Source organism: Triplophysa dalaica, chromosome 21 (assembly GCF_015846415.1).
Source record: "Triplophysa dalaica isolate WHDGS20190420 chromosome 21, ASM1584641v1, whole genome shotgun sequence".
Classification (NCBI taxonomy): domain Eukaryota; kingdom Metazoa; phylum Chordata; class Actinopteri; order Cypriniformes; family Nemacheilidae; genus Triplophysa; species Triplophysa dalaica.
In genome coordinates this window covers 5,432,262-5,453,841 of record NC_079562.1, presented here as the reverse complement: position 1 = coordinate 5,453,841, position 21,580 = coordinate 5,432,262, and the positions used below count along the sequence as shown (strand labels likewise).

At 40.3% G+C, this 21,580-nt stretch overlaps 1 protein-coding gene across 1 annotated transcript in view; it reads left to right on the top strand.

Moving 5' to 3' along the window:
- The window catches only part of sipa1l2 (signal-induced proliferation-associated 1 like 2), a 55,106-nt gene that overhangs the window by 7,815 nt on the left and 25,711 nt on the right, over positions 1-21,580 (top strand). Inside the window, exons 2-4 of the mRNA XM_056734409.1 lie at positions 17,377-19,059; positions 19,176-19,303; positions 20,438-20,626. Of these exons, the coding sequence (XP_056590387.1) occupies positions 17,703-19,059; positions 19,176-19,303; positions 20,438-20,626 (1,674 nt within the window). The 5' untranslated portion in view covers positions 17,377-17,702. The remainder of the gene's footprint in view (positions 1-17,376; positions 19,060-19,175; positions 19,304-20,437; positions 20,627-21,580) is intronic.

Sequence of the window (21,580 nt, the reverse complement as noted above, 5' to 3'; positions counted from 1 at the left end):
TTAAAATGTGTAACAAATATCTATTAGATGTAATTATTTACTGTATTAAAGATAAAAAATACTAATAATAAATAAATAAAACTGGAAGTGCTTCTGGAGCAGTGTTTACAGCCTGCAAAGTGAAATATATGTATTTATTTACTTATTTATTTTGTTTATTTGCCATGCTGTGTACGGTATATCAAAGGACACCACCTGATTATTCCCCAAATGTTTGAATTATTCTGTATCACTGTTTAGAGATGAATAAAATGACAAAGGGATTACAGTTCAGGCACTGATGCTTCAGAATTGGGAGACCTGTGGTTGCTGATGGGTGGAGTCCATAAAGCACAGTGTGTAGTTTTTAGTGGGGGTTTAGATAGTTGACCTGCTGTGCTTTCGAGCTGCAGGCCAGATGAGAGGAGAGGATTAACATCCTTCATAGCATTCCTCCTCCTCACTGTAGCGAGAGTGGTGTCTCAATTGGAAGTTTAGGGGAATTCAGACTGGTGACACCGTGGATCCATTTAGACCATTTTAGGCTTTTTTATCTCTCATCCAGCCTTCTACTCCTTTGTATACCGCAGGCTTTATCATTTTCTGGAAGTCCCTATGACCTGGGAAATTAGAGACATTTGTGCAGGAAATTACGGGTGTGATTATAGTGGCAGGAAATGGCTGTCGGCAATTAAAATAGACGAGGAAAAACACGTGTTGCCTTGAGACGCAGGTGCAGTCTTCAGAGTCTTCAGTCAGCTCTCGTCATGTTAAACATTACAGCACAGTGTTTGTTAAAGTGTTGCGAGAGATCAAAGTCTTACTAGATCCGATTTCGGGCAATAAGGCGTTTAAATGGCTTCAAAACTCGCCAGATTAGTAGTTTTGGTTGCGGATGGTTCTAGCGGAGCGGTTTAAGATGTACAAACTGTGACAGATGTGGATAAAGTGCTGATTTGCTTTGCTTACCCCTGTCTGACAAATAAAAGTCTCATTTTTATAATCTGCAAAACGAATCCTTAGATTTACACTGTGTATTTATACATGCATTCTGATTTGGAGAAATTGTTGGCTTGGGCTTAATTTTTATGGCATGACAAGTCCAGATCTGGTCATGTTATCAGCTATTTTTTACTAGAATTGTGAGATTACATTAGTTGAATTTAAGGCGTTTTCTCTGTTGCTGGCATCAGAGATTCACATCAGTAAATCCCTGCACTCCTACTACATAGACAAATAATGGCGTCAGGTACCCCCGGTTGTTTTTTTATAGCTCCATGCTGCTCCTGGATCAGATTCCTAACACCTGTCGTTGTTTTAAATAACAGAGCACATTTGTGATCTCACATCAGCATAAAAGGGCAAGTTTTGACCTTTTGCATGTTCAACATTTGACTTTTTCATGGCCTTGTTGACTTCCATAAAATCAGTCAACTGTTTCAATAAAATAATTATCGCTATAAAAATCTTTCGTCACAGGCATGATGAGATTTTTACGAGCCAGACGTGTCACGCAACAGCATGCGCATGTGTGAGAAAGTGTGTGTTAGAGTGTGCGTGTGTCCTGTCTTCGCATTGGAATCGATTAGCTGGTAGGTGACCTGTTCGGTTCAAGGTTAATTGGATTTATTGTAGCAGATCATGTCGTGAGACGAAGTTTCGAACAGAGACGGGTTAGACACGGCTATATTGCGCTCGTATGTGCAGCTTTTCTGCTCTAATGAGCTGTGGAGCTTGCAGCCAATCAGACGCTGCCGTTCAGCCTGTTCTGCCTGTTTTATGTAGTTAATGAGCATTTTAGCGATCTATGAGAGACGCGTGTATTGTTTCAGGAACTCGATAGGAGGATAGGGTAATTGTTGGATTAATGACATGGTTAGACGTTTTGCTGCAGGGCACAGATGTATTGTTATGTTCTGTGTCATTCCAGTTTGTGTGTTGTTTTTGTGTGTGTAAATGTGTGTGTTTACTTCGGTCTAATGCCTTTCCCTGACTCAGCTAGTAGAGTGCAGCCTCAGCTCACTGGAGCCTATAGACGCGAAGACACAAACACGTACACACACATACATTCTTAGACAGCTTCCCCTTAGTCTGACTTTATACATTTATCTTTAATAAGTCTCCCTATGTGATAATAATAATAAAACTGTATTTACAAAAAAACTGTAAGTAAGTTCAACATTGTAAAAAAGTGAGAAAAAATGTATTCTGACTGTTTATGGTTATGTATTGGTTTATTTCTGCCTATATTTAAAGGTACTGTGTGAAATTTTTGGGAGGATGTATTGACAGAAATGCAATATAATATACAGAGGTGTATAAAGACCTTACAATATGAAACGTGTAGCTTTTTATTACCTTCAATAATAAGCTATTTCTATCTACATACTGTTGACATGAAACATGAAACGACTAGATCTGACTGTGGTGAACGACTGAGTGCTGGCTATAAAGGGTGTTCACGATAAGGTGCATCAGTAATGAGTGAGTGCAAGGGGTTCTGGGTAATGAAGTCCATAAATAAAGGCCGGTGAAAGTGACGGGAAAGTATATGGCAAGGCACTGGAGCGGGAGGTGTTGCCGGTGTTGTTTCTGCGGGTGTTACACTTCATGACTAATATCGTGCCTCCCTGAACAGTGGCTCTTCTGAACAGCGGTAACAACTTAAAAAAAAACCTAACTTAAATATAATACCAAAACGCTCCTAAATCTCAAAGATAAATCGACAAAAAACGCGAACAAGTCTTTCTTTTTACTGAAAAACACTTAAAATGACAGTTAATCTTGAAGATGAATCTCCTAATGCAGTCAGATACAAAGGTTGCTGGGAACTAAAGACCAACTGCCAAGGTAGTTATATCTACAAAAATGATTTATATAGTCTCAACACAAAATAAATAAGTATACTTAATTTGGCCAATTTAAATGGTTTTAACATAAGAAAATTTAGATTTACTTAATTATTTTTTCAATTAAAATTACTTAAAGAAAGTAATTATAATCTTAACAAGCAAAATTAGTATTTAGTCAAAATCGCAAGTTTTTTAAAGTTATTTTTACATTTTTTTTGTTTGGAACAAGAACATTAAGTGTGGAGTGCGGTACACTGGACCTTTAATTGAAAATAATATAAATCGTCCTTGTGTTCTATAAATAAAATCACTGATTTCTACATTTTGCATTAAACATTGTAATATAACTTTGCATCAATGACTGATGTAAATAATGGGGATTGATAAAAGATTGCTTTTGATTTGTTTGAAGAGCAAACACATTTCTTGATACAGATAAAACATTTATTTCACCATACCTTTGCAGACATACACTCTTACTGAAGAGTCTTTTTTTCAGAATTCTGTTGACATCAGCACTTACAAGAATGTATGAATACACACATGCAATAACTTGCCTTTTAATTTTTTATGCATGTGCCAGCTCGAGGCATCTATGCTGGTTTTGTAGCAGGTTTGTCAACACTTGTATGTCATCGATAGCAACAGCCCTGTCTTGTATGTATTAACACTGTAAATCTGAATGCTTAAATCTGATATTTTGTCAATTCCATCTGTTTATATGTGCATTAGTTTCGTTTAGCCAGAATTATAACTGCCTAAATGAAGATTGTGTATATTTTAGGTCCTTCTTCTCTTTCCCTCACTCTACCTTTCATCTGCACAGTGGGTTCAGGCACATGCGATTGTTAGCGGATTTCAGTCTCAGTGGATTTCAGTAGTCAGAGGTCAGCAGTCTTCAGAGGCGTCACTCACGAGCCTAAAGGTTTTGTTCCCATGCGGTGGGAAAGACCTTATTCACGCAGTCTTTACTCCCTGAATGCCAAAGAGCACCAGGAGTCAGAAATGAAGGGAACGAACAGAGAGAGAGAGAGAGAGAGAGAGGGAGAAAGGCAAGCACAGCTGGGTTCCTCGATAGAGGACAGTTTTATTTTTGAGAGTCTGTGTGTGCTTTGTGTTGCGAATTATAGAGCCCAGGGAATACTTTGTCTTCATCTTTTCTTTTTTCTCTCTCTGTCCCATTTTGTCTCTGTTTGTACTCTTGCTCTTAAAGCAACACTTTGTAGTTTTTCAACCTCAAGATAATGTCTCTAAAGTTTTTTCAGTGGAAGAATAACTCTTAACTGGACGAATTCTACTCCCGCAGATACCTGAGCAGCCTCACAGCGGCTATAATCACACTATGTAAGTGCTGAGTCGATACACAAAGCCCCGCCCATCCCCTGCCTGCTGAAGAGTACCACATGGTTTCCAAACTACGTTTCAGCATTGGCAGGTTCCACCAGCTTAGGAAACATTCACGTGTATTGTGCTGCCCACGGTTATAAGCTTATGCAGCAACGTATTTTATAATTCTGCTTATCAACCTCATGGGGTAACCGTGAGGAAATGTTCTATAGTGTTGCTTTAAAGGTTGTTCACCCTCTAAAATTAAAATTCTGTCATCATTTACTAACCCTCTTGGCATTTCAAACCTTTAAGACTTTCATCCATCTGCTGAACACAAAAGAAGATTCAGTGTTATTTTGAAAAATGCTTTCCTGTAGCTCAGTGGTAAGAGCAAGGTTGTGGGTTCGATCCCAGGGGATAGCACATACCTAAGTATAAATGTGTAGGTAACTGCAATGTAAGTTGCTTTGGATAAAAGCCAAATGCGTAAATGTAAATGTAAATGGTGGTAACAGAACGGCACAGCCCCTCATTCACTTGTACTGTAACCAGTGGAATGCAAACATTCTTTAAAATATATTTTTTTGTGTTCTGTGGAAGAAAGAAACTCATACAAGTTTGAATTGACAAGAGGGTGAGTAAATGATGACAGAATTTTCATTTTGAAGGTGAACTACTCCTTTAAAGGAACAGTTCTCCCAAACATGAAAAATAACATCAACCTCATGTTGTTCCGAACAAGCCAGCCCTTTTTTATTCTGTGAAGTGTAGAAGTGTATTTTTAAAGAATATAAGGGAGTCCCCGATAGGATTGTGTTTGCATGATGCTGATTTTACAAAAACAAATAGCTCAAAGAAACTGAAATGTTATTTCTCTTAAAAGAGAGCTCTTTTTGGCTAGAAATTGCTCAAACAAGTGAGAACATCAGCCTTTTGGTTTTCTTAGTCTGTCTTTCTATTTTGTCCTGAACACATTTCTTCGCCAATAGTGCAGAATAAAGAGGGAATGTGTTTGAGTCTGACCGAAGATGTGATTTTGAATGGGAACCAGCTGTTTCCGTAGCCCTCCGTTTCTCTATGAGCGCTCGTCCCACAGCAGGAGGGAACCGAGTGGAAACCAGCACCCAACACCTGCGCACAGCAAGGAGCCAAAACAGTCAGGACTTTTATGTCTTCGTTTTGTGGAACAACGGGAAGAGAACGAAGCATCAGAGGTTTTAAGGGTCTGGCCTAGCTGATAGGGTAAACCATACTTCAACAGCGTAAACTGAGGTGGGCGGAGGAGCCGAGGGGTGCCGTAAGTGACGGACAGACCCACGTCAGTCGGGACGGCACAAGTGTTCTAGTGATCCAGTAACGTGACCTGGAGTCCCGGGGCAGAGGGGCCGGTCTTTTGTTAGGAATTCTCACCTCTACCTCAGGAACAGCTGTTGCTTGTCTCTCTCCATGTGTGTGTGTTCAGGGGGAAGGGTGGTCTGCTAAAGGAATATTCCGGGTTTATTTCACCCCAACGTCTGTGTACTGTATCTGCAGATTACCTCAGACAATAAATCTGTATTTACTGTAAACGCGTGTCCCTTTAGTTTATAAACACTGAGGGACATGTTTAAATGAGTGCCTGAGAAAACATACAGCGTGTCCATGGTGGCACAGAAACATTATGTTGAAAAAATTGACAGTTTCTTCCTTTAAAGGTGGAGTTCATTGTTTATTTATGTTAATATAAGGAAATGAGGTGAAACGTGTAAACAATGTGACTCACTTTCAAAACTTTGTTTTGTTTGAGTGGTTCAACGTATGGTAGCGTTTGGGCGGGACAGACTGTTTGTCCAAACTGTGCTAGACAAGGGTTAAGCTAACAGAAATGATACAGAAATGTTCACTTCCTTTTTGCAAATATTTGCTTTGTAGTCAGTATATAGTCGGACGGTATTAAAACTGTATTTCTTGCCCAGCTAAGAAATAAATATGTTATACATAATGCTACAGTTCCAAGTTAAATTTAAGCAGCGCTTCCTTATAAACCTGACAGTTTTTCCTGCGAGACACAAGGCCCATTAAAGCAAGAGAAGGAATGAGAATAAAATTTACATCAAAGCATGTTTCTCCAGTGCTCCATCACTGGGCTTTTATGAGACTGTTGGCTGTTGGTAACGCTTCTTTTTCTCATTGTGTGTGTACGACAGAACGATATGACCTTCCCACACTGTACCATATTACCAGTGACATTTACACACGTATGTGGATATAGTTTACCCATTAAACAAAGATGCAAACACAAAACTGTTTTTTATTGGGAGAAATACATTTTTGCCTGTCTGCTGCAGATCGGTGATGCCTTTGGGCTCTTATCAACCGAGTTAATATATCACAGTGAATGAAAACACATACAAACACACCCTAGAGAGAGAAAAAGTCCCAATGTTTGTATAGACACTTCACCTGAGGGTCAAGAGTGGGTCAAGTCAAATATCGCAGTTAGATAAAATCACGTCCCTCCCAACATTCAATATTCGGTTTGCATCATTAAATGTCACTTTACAGAAATAATATATTGGTTGTGATTGTGAATGATGTTTTAATGCTAAATGAGAGTTCAGTACACATGCTGTGGCCATATGTTTGTGTACTTCTATCTAAAGTGATATCTGAGAAAAACAGAACCAGAGAAAGTAATAATAGGAAGAAGTCCATCAAAATATTGTCTCTTTCAACCTACGGCCATCATCTTTCTTCTCTTCTCTTTTCTTTTATCTTTTTTTTTATTTGACATGTGCCAAACCCGCTCTCCACCACCGTGACTCAAACGAGAGGAAATGTGCTGTCAATCAAAGATGCATGAAATCCGAGGTTGCTAGGTAACAGGGTAAAACAGCCCCAAACCCCTAACTAACAACAACAAACAAGTGCACATTTCAGAAAACTGCTAATAACACGGCAATCGTGTTTGGCATCTAACTGGCGCATGGCCACAGTATCCCAACAGCTGTGTGGTGAGTTTTCACACAAAACACACTGGCACTTCCAAGCCTCGACTCGTACCGACCTATAACCTTGCGAAGAGTGGAATGGGGAAAAACTGTAACTTAAACACTTCATTATCGACTCCAGCTGGTTGAAACCGCAGATTCGTTATCGCCAGAGATTTAAAGGGATTATTCACCCCAAAATAATAATTTGTTCATCCTTATATGATTGAAACCTGTATAGGACTCGTTCTTCTGCAGAGCACAAAAAAAAGACATTGTGAGAAATGTCTGAGTGGCGTCAATGTCTTTGTGTTCAAACAGTGGAAGTCAGTAGGGTTCAATGTTGTTTGTTTAGCTTTCTTCAAAATATATTTTTTTGTGTTCTGCTGAAGATAGAGTCATTCGAACTATCCCTTTAAACAATATCACACAAGTAATAAGACCAGTAATATTGAATAACTTACATTGTAGTGTGGTAGCTTAACGAAAATATATCAACAATGTTGGAGCGCACCTTGTCCAACCATATTAGAAGACGGTCGACAGTGTAAGTTTTGGTGAAGTGCACATACACACAGACAGTGGCTCCAATTCACTTAAGTCTAACTTGCTGTGGGCTTGCCTGTTGAAAACTTTGCGATGGTACATGCACACAGGCGGTCGCAGTGATCCATGAGTGCTTTATTCAGGCTCCAGGGGGAATAAAGACGGGTGAGTTAAGGAGAGGAAGAAAGATATGATGGAACAGTGCAGTCGGAGAGAGAGAGAGAGAGAGAGAGAGAGACGGACTCTAACAAGCCGTAACCCCCCTGGAGACCTCAAGACCACCACAGTCGATAGAAACAGCTTTCAATGTGCCATTGATTTAGTTGACATAGAATTAAAAAAAATCTTTATTTTAGAAAGTCTTTTCTAATAATTTAATAGAATTGTTCTTATTTCTACAGAAATTTCAGAGATATTCAGTGCAGATGCATAGATGTCTGTCTGATGTTGTTAAACGCAGATTGTTTGTTGAGTCAGTCTATTGATTTAAACGCATTAAACCATCTGAATTTAAGGATTATTATTCCAAGATGAGTATTTAAAGTCAAAAACATTCAAGACCATTCAAAGGCTGACAGTTCTTGTGGTACGTTTATTTTTTTGCATACTCAGCATCTTCTCATTTGACAACTGTTAAAAAAATGGTATCTTGTCTCCTCGTCAGTGTACAACTGCATTACACTTTGTTTTCACTAACCTTGAAGGCTCCAAATGGGTTGGACGATGGACACTTGGCACAGCTGTTGGCAGAGTGAAGCGAGCCATCATGGGATTTAGTTTTTTATAGTGGTTCGTCAGACTGCATTATCATCCAGCGCCGTGTGCTCAAGGGCTGGGTTTCAGTCCAAATGCCCCAGAGATGCTTTCCCATCATTACTGTCTGTTTACCGTCTGCAATTTTAATGACGCACAGCTCATACTGACAGGAAGTTTGAGATGTTTTTCCGCGTGTGTATGTGTGAGTCAGAGAGTTTATGGAGCTGACACTGCAATTTGTGTGTGTGTCAATCGATCGAACTCTGTATAGCACGTTTCTCGTAAACAGGAATACAGTGCAAACTTGTTTGCCAGAGGAGTAATTACAGTCATAAGATGTAAGTATATATTGTTATACTCAATTTATATTTATAACATGTCTCTATGGTCAATATTTTAAAGACCATTGGCATTGAATTGTGCTAGTATTGTTGTCGGTTTGATTGCCAGGGAACATGCATTCTGATTAAAAATGTATACTTTAAATGCACGTTTGCAAATCGTTTCGGATAAAAGCATCTGCCAAATGTATAAACGTAAAGTATGCAGTATGCACACACTTCCCCATTGGCCAGCCAAGGAAACAGTCCTGTCCCTAAATCCACACTATTGGTTGAGTCAGTGTTGCTGTGTTTGACTGATTGTTTATTTGTGCGTGTGTCTGTGTTCTGTCGTCTTTCATGATTGTCAGGGCTCGTCTGACTGCCGTTGTCCTTTAGTCGCCCTCTCCTCCACAGGACATCTGAGTTTACAGCGCCACAGCATATGGCTCCTACACAGGATTATTCCACCTTTGTCCTTTTTATCCGTCATCCTCAAAACTTTCCTTTCTCGGCCCCGCCATAACCCCCACAACTGAAACGTGAAGGTGAATGAAAAGAGAAGCACATAGAAATGCTTTAGCTGGGCTCTCTGTGCTTCTTGGAGGGTCTCCGTATCAATGCAGGTGGACTGAATTGGTTTGGGGGTGGGTAGGGTTCAAGAAAAAGGGGGTGAGGGACGGCTTCATCTGTTGGTTCGATCACTGGAGTTTCATGGTACTGCTCTTTCCATAGAAATGCTAATATACGGCAGTGGCACCAGTCGTTAGGGGCTTTTGTTCTGGGGGTTGAAGGGGTCTAGAGAGATGTTGGGGGTTGAGGAAATGAGGTTTCTTTCTTTTAATTGTTCAGCGGCTTTATATCAAGTTTTTTTGCACCGCTTTGGATTTCTCTTTATCTTAACTGTTCTGTGATCTTTTAATGAGTAACCAACGTTTGTTGTCCATATCACGGATAAAGGGCCCGCTTTGAGAATGTATTGATCAACTCTAGTTAAGCAAACGTCAGTTTTCGTATGTGCGAGAGACAACGCAGGTACATTTTTGGGTGTGGTTTCCAGGTGTTGTCAATGCACATTTGGCAAGGTTCTTAACGCCGGTTTGTTACACCAAGGCCTGAGGACTTTTCACAAAGACTGACGTATTTACAGCTGTTCATCAGCGGTGAGGATGTGGTGGAAATCAACCGCTCCAAACCTACCGGCTAAGCTGAACGGTCCTGGCATCGGTATCCATGAAAGGATACAAGAAAGCGTGTGTATTTGTTTGATGAGGGTCGCTTGTTTTTGTTTTTATATTTTTAAGGAGCTTGGTTGCATTCGGGGAGGTTTTGAGGTTAGATAGAGAGCTCTTTAATACCGAGGATGGTTGCTGTGTTATTGTCTTAAACTGGAATACTTGTCCTAGAGGTTTTTTTAACGGGTGTTATTGCTGTTCAATTTATGGATGTGTGTTTGTTTTCAGTATGTTCTAGGCCAGAGGTTCTCGAGCGCTGGGTTGTGACCCAAAAATGGGTCACCAGTCTGTTCTGCTGGTCAAAAAACTATGCTACATGCAATATATTTGTGCATTAAATCAGTAAAAAAAGGCATACGTTTAGAAAGGAAAAACATATATTTTTTTAACATTTTTACGTGGATAAGATACATAATGGTTAAGGATAAGTTTTTGGTTTTATATTTAAAACCGTTGGGTTGCCATGTAATGTTTAATGTCAAATTTGTTTCCTAAATTAAAGGCATATTGTTAAACTCAGGGTGTGATAGGAAACGGTCATGTCTGGGGAGTTCAGATCATTTTGTCCGAATGTGTTGTGTATGAGTGTGTGTGCTGAAGGTATTTGAGTGGATAGTGCAGCAGGGTGTCGGGGTGTGTGTATGTTGGGCTGCTGTGAGGAGCTCGGAATGCCAGATGGTGCTTGTTAAACTCAAAAAGCTCTCCCACTCTCGAGTGGAGCTCTGCGGTGTGGACCACATGCTGTCTAGAATGACCAGCCTCAATTCAGACGGGCAGAATTCTCGAACACCCAAAGCTACCTGCTGCTCCAGTTTTCTCACAGGGCCATTCAGTCTTTCTTTCAAGTCCAGCGTGTAGCCAGAATCTCCTGGTGAATGAAGGTTGCCGCCTGAGCGAGAGAAGAAATTAGTTCGGCTCGGGGGACAATGCCGAAGGCCTCATTCCACAAAGCTTCTGCTGTTCAAAGGCACAGAAGAAAGAAACCGAATAAGAAAAACAAGGAGGCAGTGTGAGGGTCTAGATCTAGTCAGGTTTGTGAAAGAGCCTCGATCTGTTTGCTTCCAATGACCTTAAAGAAGCTGAGATGCATAAAGAGTTATGCCATCGATTTCTGTCTAAACATGCCGTGCGCTCCACGTTTTGTGTGAAACAACGAGTCTCCGCGTGTTTATTTACACCTACGAATATGTTTTTAGTGTCGTCAGCTGCACAAACCTGAACTGCAGAAATTGCAACTCATATCAAGCGAAGGGATTGTCAAACTTTCCGCACGTTGCCATTCACCCTGCAGCTGTATGCTGAAACGAACACGCGTTTTCTTTATTATTCAAGTTTTAATTAAACGAGGCACTATACCAACTCGCCCTTTATTTCGTTCTTAAAGCCTCATTGATGTGCGTGAAAAGGAGGATTTGTGTCCGAACAAAAGGCTTACATAAACTCTCGACTCCACTTGCTTAGCTGCTAGCTCATGAGCATTGTTCAAGTGAGGTCTATTTGGGTCGGGGCCAAGACTTTCGGTGTTAAAGGAGCGAAAGGTTGGGGGTTAATTTACCTCACAGCCGTGTTTAAGGTGCCCCCGTATAAGCTTCCATTACGCAAGATTGGTGCCATTTGTGGTTGATGCGTCATATGGAAGACATTAAATGGGTTGAAATTGGGATAACTTACCCTTAAAACAGCTCATTAGCCAAAATAGTTGGGGTGCTTGTAAAAGTGTGTGTGTTTTAGGATAGAAGCATCCTCTACCCAGCAAGGTTCTCCTTGACAGTTGACTCGAACTTTAGAGTAACTACAAGTTTATGCTAATTCCTGCTAGCAGCAATGCTAAGAATGAAAAGCTTGTTTCAGGATTGAATGGTGTGAGGGGAATGGGCTTTGGAGAAGGTGGGCGGCCCTTATTTTGCCTGTTTTGCAAAAATAACGCAATGGCCCTTATGTTGGCTGTTTTGCAAAAATAACGCAATGGTAATAATCCACGCCTGTCTTTTTCGTTCCTGCACTCCCAGAAGGGGATGAGCGAAAAGCTTTCCAAACAATGGAGATTCCAATTGTTATCAATTACCTTGACTGTTAATGCATGAAATATCATGTTCACAGTATGTGTCATTAACAGGACTTTATCTCTCATTGGGCTGGAGGCCATGAACTCCATCGGCAGACAGGCGTGTTGGAAAGCCAGAGCAGCAGATGCTGACTGTCTGTCTGTCCCTGGGTGTCTCATTTTAGCAGCTGATATCTGTTATCCAGGTCAGGCAAAAGCCAAAAGCGAGTCTAAACTCATGAAAACGAGCTGAAAGCGTTTTCACACACACAAACACACACTCATCACACTTTTACTTGTTGCAGTTTTTTTTGTGTGTGAAATTATGCAGCTTTCTTTTTGTTGAAGTCCGATCTATGAAAATGATGAAAGCTTCACATATTCTGGCTCAGAAGAATGCATTCCTGCGTTCAACCCGCCATCTCGAGGTCATTTCGCTTTACAAAATACTTAGGAAGTCACATCTGGGCAGTTTCCTAATGTAAATTAAGGAAATGTGAGTTATTGTGTTTTGACGTTTTCCTAAACCACAGCTTTTTCTCACGGGTTCTCCGTTTGCTCACTGCTGTTTGTTTGGTAAACACCTGGAAGTTATATTAACCCAAATGGTAAAGGTCAGTTTAACTGTATTTCCCTCAGAGACCCCGGGCCCCCCTGGGGTCAGTCTTTCAACTTGTCTGTGTAGATTTCAGGCCTCTGTTTTGATTGTTAATTGTTTTTCCTCAATCACTCAATGGGTCTGTTCCTCTTCCTTTCTTTCCCACCCTTATGTTCTCGCTGATGTAGGTTGCAGTGGAGTTGGCTTTCTGTGTAGACTGAGTTTTGATAGTCTTTGTGAAATTTATACAGTCGCCCGAGATCTTGACACTTGTACCACATTTTTAAGATGCCGTGTTAAATAAAAATGTAAGTTTTAGTTCACCCAAAAATAACATTTTTGTTATCATAAAGTCACCCTCATGTTGTTCAAAACCTGTATATGAGTCTTCTATGGGACACAAAAGAAGATAATTTGAGAAATGTCTCTGTGAAATGCTTTTGACTCCATTCAGTGGAAGTCAATGAGGGCCAATGTTGTTAGCTTTACAAAAGTGTTTGAAATATCTTTTGTGTTTTACAGAAGTAAGAGAGTCATGAGGATGAGTAATTGAAGAATTTTCTATTTTTCTTTTAAGTATTTCTAAGGATTTAGACTGACATTTACCAGGTTGCATCTATGCATTTGGTCGATGCTTCTAAATTTATGTATGTCTTAATATACCAAAACAACTGCTTCATATTCTTAACCGTTACAAAAAGTCTATGTAGAAATCAAACGTTTTCTTATGCCTGTCTGTCTGTTATGTCTGTCAGATTTTCAGGCGCTTAACATCCGTGTGAAACAGTCTTGCGGGTTTCCTGCACGCTTGGAATAAATCCAGAAGTGTTCCTGGCATGTAAGGCATTAGAGCTCCCTGGCTGCTAGTTCTTGTTATGTGCCTCCAGCACTGGAATGCGTCAGCGCCAAATAGACACCTAACAAGGAAAGGCAAATGAGAACACAAGATCTACCAGCGGCGTCCCTGAAAGGAGGAATGTAGGTGAGCTCCGCGCTGGAGCAGAACTAGCCTGGGAGACTTTGGTGGCATCTTACGGGGTGTTGCCCATTTAGGGTGTTCACTGGCGGTGATGTCAAAACGTTCAAGTTCTGTTCGGTTTGGACATGTGCCTGCTCACCCAGTTGCTTTACTGAATCTCCCAAAGGGTTTGACTCAATCCTGTCAAACACAGTCAAACCCAATCCTGCAGTCAAACCCAGGAGCCAAAGGTTGTAATTGGACAGGACAGGAAGGAAATGTCATTAGGTGTAACTTTGATTTTGACTTTGGAGTTTAAGGCCAAGCATTGCCAATATGGGCAGAAATTTAATTGTTTGCAATATTTTGTTCTGGGGGAGCAAAAATCTTTGCGTCTCTCTAGTTTTATATTTAATGTACGTCATAAAGTATTTTAGTTGCATTAATAGGATAGGTCACCCAAAAATGAAATATCTTTTATAATTTACTCACGTTTATGTCATTCCAAACCTGTATGACTTCCTTTCTACTGCAGAACACAACAGAAGATATTTTGAAGAACATTGGATACCAACCCCATTCGTCCCCAGTGACATCCATTGTATTGACAAAACTTGTTTCATTGTATTGAGACGTTTCTCAAAATATCTTCTTTTGTGTTTCACAGAAGAAAGAGTCATACATATTATGAATGTGTGTTAATAAAAGTTTATCATATTTAGTTTATTCTAATTTCTGAAATGTTCCAAAACTGTCACTTTCTGTCCGGTTTAAATTAGGTTTTCACTCCCAGATTTTGGACTCCACTATGTGTGTTGGCAGGGCGAGTACATTGCTCTTCCTCAGTTAGTGTGTTGACCTGCATTCCAGCATTGTTTTGATCTGTTTCGCACCACATTGCAAAGTCCTTGCACTACAATTGCTTTTGGAAGACTGCTGTTGCTGTCAATCATCTGGTAAGGGGCTAAAAATCTACTAACATCATTTGTCTCCAGGGGAGACAATCAAAATGTTGTGGATTTGTTTCCCTATCATCAAAAATGAGTTGCTGTATAAGCTCCTTATTGTGCTTTAAATAATGAGGACTTTCAAAAGCATGTCACGAATCAAAAGCTCAATGTGTGACATGCCTGTCAGGAGGTGGAACTTTTCTGAAAAAGAAACGAAAATCTTCAGTTCAGATATTCTGTCATATCTACTTCTACCGTATCAGACATCAGGCAGACTAGGACTCCTCTTAACTTGTGTAGCTTTTGAAAATGATAGACAGGCCGGGGTGGTCACAGTCCCGTTTATAGATCCAGCTGTCTAAATAGATTGGGTCAGTGTGTCTTTGCGGTGGGCGATGATAGCCATGATGGGTTTTGTTGTTCGGACGGCACGGCGCATGTGAGCGGGCATCTGAAAAGCAGGGGACTGGCTCATCATAATGGTAATCAATGACCTGTACAGGAACTGCAGCTGGACAGGGGGTGACAAAGGGGACAGGATTGGCCATTTGCCTAGCTCTGAAGCCCAGCGGGGGATTGTGGGAGGGAGGCTTTTAGATGTGCAATTTGTTGTCCTCTCAAGCCCTTTCTAGTTCTAGATGTGCTTCCCGCAGCGACTGGAAACCGTGGGTTCTTATTTGCCTTCTTTTTTTTTTTTGAAGGTTAGGATATGGCTGATTTGTTATGATCAGTGTCCTCGCTGTAGAGAGTGTGCATATTCATATTTTCATTTCTTATTTTTATCATTTTTAAGCACACAGGTTCTAGAACAAATATTTGTTTTATCATAGGGATCGCACTGATGTTGTTTGTTTTGGAGGATTAACAGGCTTTCATCTGAGGTCTATGAATCTTTAAAAACCGATGTGCAGGATTTAAATAATTCATACAGTATAAGTTATTTGATAGTGTGTGAATGATTAAGAAAAAACTATTTACAGACCTAAATTCTTACAACTGTAATTTTACAATATGTAATTTCCATGTTTATGAGAAATGGGGTGGAGATGTCATGTGCTTAAATGTCATGAAAATTGAAAAGTGCAGATTTCAAAATCTAAATGTTCCTAAAATATATATATTTTTTAATGCATTCTGCATTTAATTTTTGGGTGAAGTGTGACCCAGATGTGTCTGAAACATTTTGTGTGTAGTGAGGTTCATTTGCAGTGATATATAGCCTTGCCCTTGTGATATGTGAAAGAGAGCCGTCTTACCTGTTGTTTCTCCTCCTTCATTTACTATTTAACAGCGTTCTTTAATAATGAATCAGCTTGTCATATATGCACAGAGTATTCATACGTATTTTGAGAGCCGATTCTAAGTTTAGTTTCACAGTCACTCTGTTCATCGGTGTTACAGGAAAGCTGTTTATTGTGCAACTTTTTGGTAAATTTTTTATTAAACCTACAGTTTAAAAAGCCATAGTACTTCTGAGAATAAGGTGCTCTCTGTCCTCTGGTACAGCACTCAGAAATTAATTTCACAGCGATCGATGATGTTTGTAAATTTGTGTCTGAAAAATCAAGTGGAAAGTTGATTCAAAGGCGAAGCCAGTTTTACAATTTAATAATGGATTACATGAGATTTGTAAAAGTTTTTGGAATTGTGTGTTTTGGTTTTTTTGACTTCTGCTTATATTACAGCTGTAGGTCCAGTGAATTTCCATGCCTCTGTAAACTGATAAAGATCCACATTTTTATGCGTCGCAGAGCTGGTGAAGTTGACAGATGAAGGGTGTTTGTTTTAAAGGGAGGGTTAAGGTTGGTGAGGTATTGGGGTCAGCGTCTATTTAACAGACCGACACCGCCTCCAAAACATATTATTAATAAACGGCGGTTTAATCAGCTTGCCTTTCAAAAGATTATTTTTAGGTTGGCAAGGTTCACAGCTGAATGTAGCGTGGCAGGGGCTGACAGTACTGTAATTTTAAACTCTCTCTACTATTTTATTTTTGGATGATGGTTTTAGTTATTGGAAAGCTGTTTTACTGAATGGACGGGTCCGTAGGTTCATTGAGTTTAGTCAATTGGTTGTAAAGAGTTTTATTTTTTGTACATCAGGGGAGAACATTCAACAAAAATGAAATGGAAATGCTTCGTTTAATAACAAATTTAATATTGTCGCTGTTCTTTCTTAAACCTCAGATGTCTGAAAGTAACTTTTTTTCAGGAAATGGAAAATCACCGTAGTTTCTTAAATGATAAAATACCGGTTGTCAAAGTTGAAAAGCACTTTTAATACCATTGGGGTTAGATAATTGCAAAACTAAGTGACAAATAAAATATATATATCACGAAATATGGAGTTACAATGTTTTGGAAGGACAGCAGTGATAAATTAGCCAGCATAATCTGCTATTTGTGTGAAAGTAAAAATATATGCAAATTATGTCCCAATGAAACAAAACAAGATATTTTCTTTATAAATTGTCATTTCTCGAAATGACTAGATTAAATATGAACTGATCTGAATCTGTTCTGCTGTTTGTCAGAGGAAGTATTGCTTAGATATGAGATTACTAATGCATTTTTCATTGAGTTATTTGTCTCCAATTAGATTGTGCACAAAGGTCAGAAAAGTTTTATAGAAAATCTCAAAATGACCCACGTTTGCGTGGAAATAGAAATGTCCTTTCTGGACAGACGTTCAAAAGCCTTATTAAATTAATTGGCCTTTTTGCTGATGCTTTGTTCAGTTGAGGATTTTGAGTGCTTTGCATTCTCTCAAGGTCACATTGCTATCTCTCCTTCCCAAATGGATTCTCTAATGATCTCTCTCCCTTTCTCGTTTCTTTCCAGAGCATCAGAGGGATCCCACCTGGCTTTGTTAAGCCTACATGTTAAATGACCGTATCCCCTGCTTGCCCTCCCGTGGAGTGAGCAGTTGTCCTTGACAGTGAAGCTGAGATAAAGAGATCTATTCTCCTCCTATGGATTACAGACCCATAGGTCTTAACACCCTGACGTGGGTCAGTCATTATTCACATCCTTCTTCCTTTACCGTCAAGCCCCTTAGCTGTTCTGTAACATGCTGGAGTTGAAATTTCTGGTCAGGATGAATTATCGTTAGATATGAACATCCCTAACTTTAGAGATATAGCTGATGAGGCCGTAGAAGCTTAGAGATGCAGACTGATGATTTATTTGCCAAAAAGCTTCAAGCTTTAAATGGGAATATGGGACCTCCCAGCACAAACACACAAGGAACACCAGCAGTGCCCAAGATGGGCATCCGGGCAAGAGTGTCTGACTGGCCGCAGAAGAAAGATGGCAACCACAATCCACCTCCCAGATACGATAGCCTAATGACAACCTTTCAGAATGGAATGCCAAGCCAGCCGGCAGAGGATGTTGTCAAACCAAGCCCGGGTTCTCCTCCAAAGACCAGCTTTTTAGAAGCAAAATATGGAATTGGAGAAGTTATAGGCCAATCATCTGGTAAAGTGCACCATCCTCTTCAGAAAAGGAGCAACAGTGATGTCACTATTAGTGATGTAGGGGCGGAGGACATGGATCAGATGGCGATCAACCCCAACACAGGTGCCTCTCTACACCGCGAGTACGGCAGCACATCCTCCATCAATCACCAGGGCTTGCCCAGCGAAGGGTTATTTATCAATCTGAAAGAACACTCTGAGCAACCGAGCGCACCACCGCCACAAAGCTTTCCAGACTTCCGCCGGTTCGAGACCGCTATTTCCCCCAGTCTCCAGACCGCAGCGCAGATCGCGAGGGGGGACATTGTCTGCATTCCAAACTACACCGACTACGTGGACAGTTCTGTCTTTTATAGTCGGGAAAGGGAGAAGTCTTTCCTTCAGCGGCAAAAGACAGAGAAGAGCGAGACCTCTATCTTCCGCAGGTTGAAGACCATGAAGAGTGAGCAGCGGCAGTTAGGAGAACACGACGATTGTAGCAGACATGGACGTCAGTTGAGTTTCCAGAGATGTTTTGCCCATTATGACGTGCAGAGCGTGCTCTTTAACATCAGCGAGGCTGTTACTAACCGCGCCAATCTCGCACGCCGGAAGAATATAACCACGGGAGCTTCCGCGGCATCCCAGCACCAGGCCGGTGGGTCGGTGGACAGTTCTGACCCTTTGCCTCTTTGCGAGTCCCCTTTGGACACTTGTGAGGAACTTGGACAAAAAACAGGCAGTGATCCTGATGAAGGAGATGGGAAGGGCAACGGTTTGGTTCTCAGCTGCCCGTATTTTCGTAACGAGATTGGCAGTGAGGGAGAGAGGAAATTGGGCTCTGCTAAATCCAACAACGTTTCTTGCAACGCAGGTGAAACTTATTCCATTGAGTCTACTTTGAGTTCTCACTGCACGAACGCAGGGGTTTCTGTTTTGGAATTGCATAGAGAAAATTACGCATCTCGTGAGAACTACGCTGTTCCACGAGATTGCTTGAAACGCTACATCATTGAACACATTGACATGGGCGCATACTACTACCACAAGTTCTTCTTCAGTAAAGGTAGGACTCCATTTTTTTTTTTTATTCAACTCCTGACAAAATTACATTATATTTCATTTTAAAGGAGATTTAAATAAGGTTTTAATCTCTTCTCACTATATACATTTTTCTTTTAGAGCACCAGAACTACTTTGGTCTTGATGAGAACTTGGGCCCGGTGGCAGTTAGCATCCGGAGAGAGAGACTGGAGGATGGGAAGGATGGACCACAGTATGATTATAGAGTCATTTTCAGGACCAGCGAGGTAGGATGGCATCTGTTAAAACACAGAAGTTAACAGATTTCTGTAGGTTTAGACATTAATGAAAACACATTATAGATGTAAAATCACAAATTTAAATATGGAGATTGTATATCTGTCTGTTCAAGGCCTTTTACCAAACCAGTTTTTTATCAGAATATCTTTCCATTCGCATATTCTGTCTCCTTTTTATATAAGTGCATTAAATCTCAATTAGTTTTTTCATAAATGCATTCAAATGTTAAATAAACCGAGAGTAACTTTTCGCATGCTTTTATCAGAAAATGGAATGACTTCTCATTAATTTATAATTGATTTCCACCTCCCCTTAAGTGCATTTCCCAAAGCATTTCCATGATCTCCTATGAATACCAAATAGATCTGACTTAATAATGGCATTGATTGTTCCGAAAACCACCTAAAGATGCATGACGCCCATGGTGCTCTTGAGTTTTCCATGTCTGGTGGTGACGTAAATTAAGTTACTGTACTACACGGGTCTTACCATTGACGGCATTACAGCAGTGCTGACCGGTATGGCTTTCAAAATGGCAAGAGATCTTTCAGATGCAGTTTGCCAGGGATTTTCCTGACCTTGGCAGTATGGTTTGCTGAAGTCGCGGTTGGGCGTACAATAGCTCTCTTGCTAAAAGCCAAAGCGTTACTTCAGCATCCGCTGCAGTTAGTTGAGCTCAATTATTCATTCTGAAGGTTGGCATGATCTGAAGCTGGATTTGGAAAAAGCGCCTTGGCATTTTTGAGACTACTGGAATGATTTATCCATATGTTCAGCGAAAGGATTTGGGCATGTGAAAGGTACAGAATTTCCTTTTTGCCAGTGGTAGGTGAATTGAGAACATTTGTCTTTCATAAATAGTTCTTAGTATTCCATAAACTGTATTTTGCTTTAAAAATGTGGGATTGTTTACTGACATTTCCTTTTTTGCATATTGGTATCTTATTAAAACCGAAGAGCTCCTTTTTTACACAAGGACAGTATAAATTTTGGACCCTGATGTTTAGTGGTTACATTGAAGTTCAGCGAACTATCAAAACACACTACCACTTTGTTACAAGTTGCATTCCCTTCACACCGTCCATCTTTCAGTCTTCACTAACCTTCCTCACCCTTTTCAGCTCACCACCTTAAGAGGGTCGATCCTGGAGGACGCCGTCCCCTCCACGGCAAAGCACGGGATGTCCCGCAGTCTCCCTCTGAAAGAGGTGCTGGAGTATGTTGTTCCTGAGCTGAACATTCAATGCCTCAGACTGGCCACCAGCTCACCCAAAGTCCCAGAACAGTTGCTGAAACTGGATCAGCAGGGGGTGAGTTTTATATATATATATTTATATAAATTTAGTTATGCCTGCGTTTAAAATATTGAATCTGAGAAATTGCTGTTTGTGCCCTTCACAATCCCTTTTAATGTTTTAAAGGCCCTTATCATGTACAAATGAATAACTAAAATGGTCGGGGGAAAATGAATATCTTGAATGGTCGGGGTAATTTCTGTGGTTTTATTAATTATTCGAATGATTGTGCAACCGGTACATAAAGGAAGAAACATTCATTCTTGAGGAAGATTCGTAGCATGCGGTGAACAATGTTATAAACCGTACATGTCTGCAAGAGCTTGTAATTACTAAGACATAATCAGGTGGGGGTTTAAGAAACCCTCAATTATATCTTTTATACGTCCCATTCGCTAGGACTTTTAATATGTACTGATAAAAACAGAAACGGATGTTTTTAAATATCTGCTGATGGTGTGACATCTTTAAAAGATATTGTTCATTCAGCGAGATTGAGCTTCTAAAGTGGCGCTGATCCGGTGCTGATGGTCTCACAACATTACGGTTTAAAGGTTCAGATTGCTGGTGCATCAGAATGAGATGGTGTTTTACCGAAGGAACCTCTTTAAAAGAGAAAGATCTCATTACTTATTGATGGACTTGGACGAGCACAACCCAGGCGCTAGTAAAACCATGAGATGAGCAGTTTTGTCTAAATTGATTGAACAGAATTTGAGAGGCAGTAAAGGGCTTGATCGATATGGCAGGCACACGACAGCCGGAGGGGGAAGTTCTCCAGAGTAGCCCTGCAGAACAATGTGTGCATTGAGAGAGGTTAGATTTAAAAAAAATGTTGGAATGTTGGTGATTATAAATCGTATTTAGGGTTTTTGTAAATCAGTCACGGTAAATTAGTACATTTTAAAGGACATTAAAAGAGAGAGCTTAAAAGGCGAGTCATTGTCTCCCCCCGGCATCGCCATGACA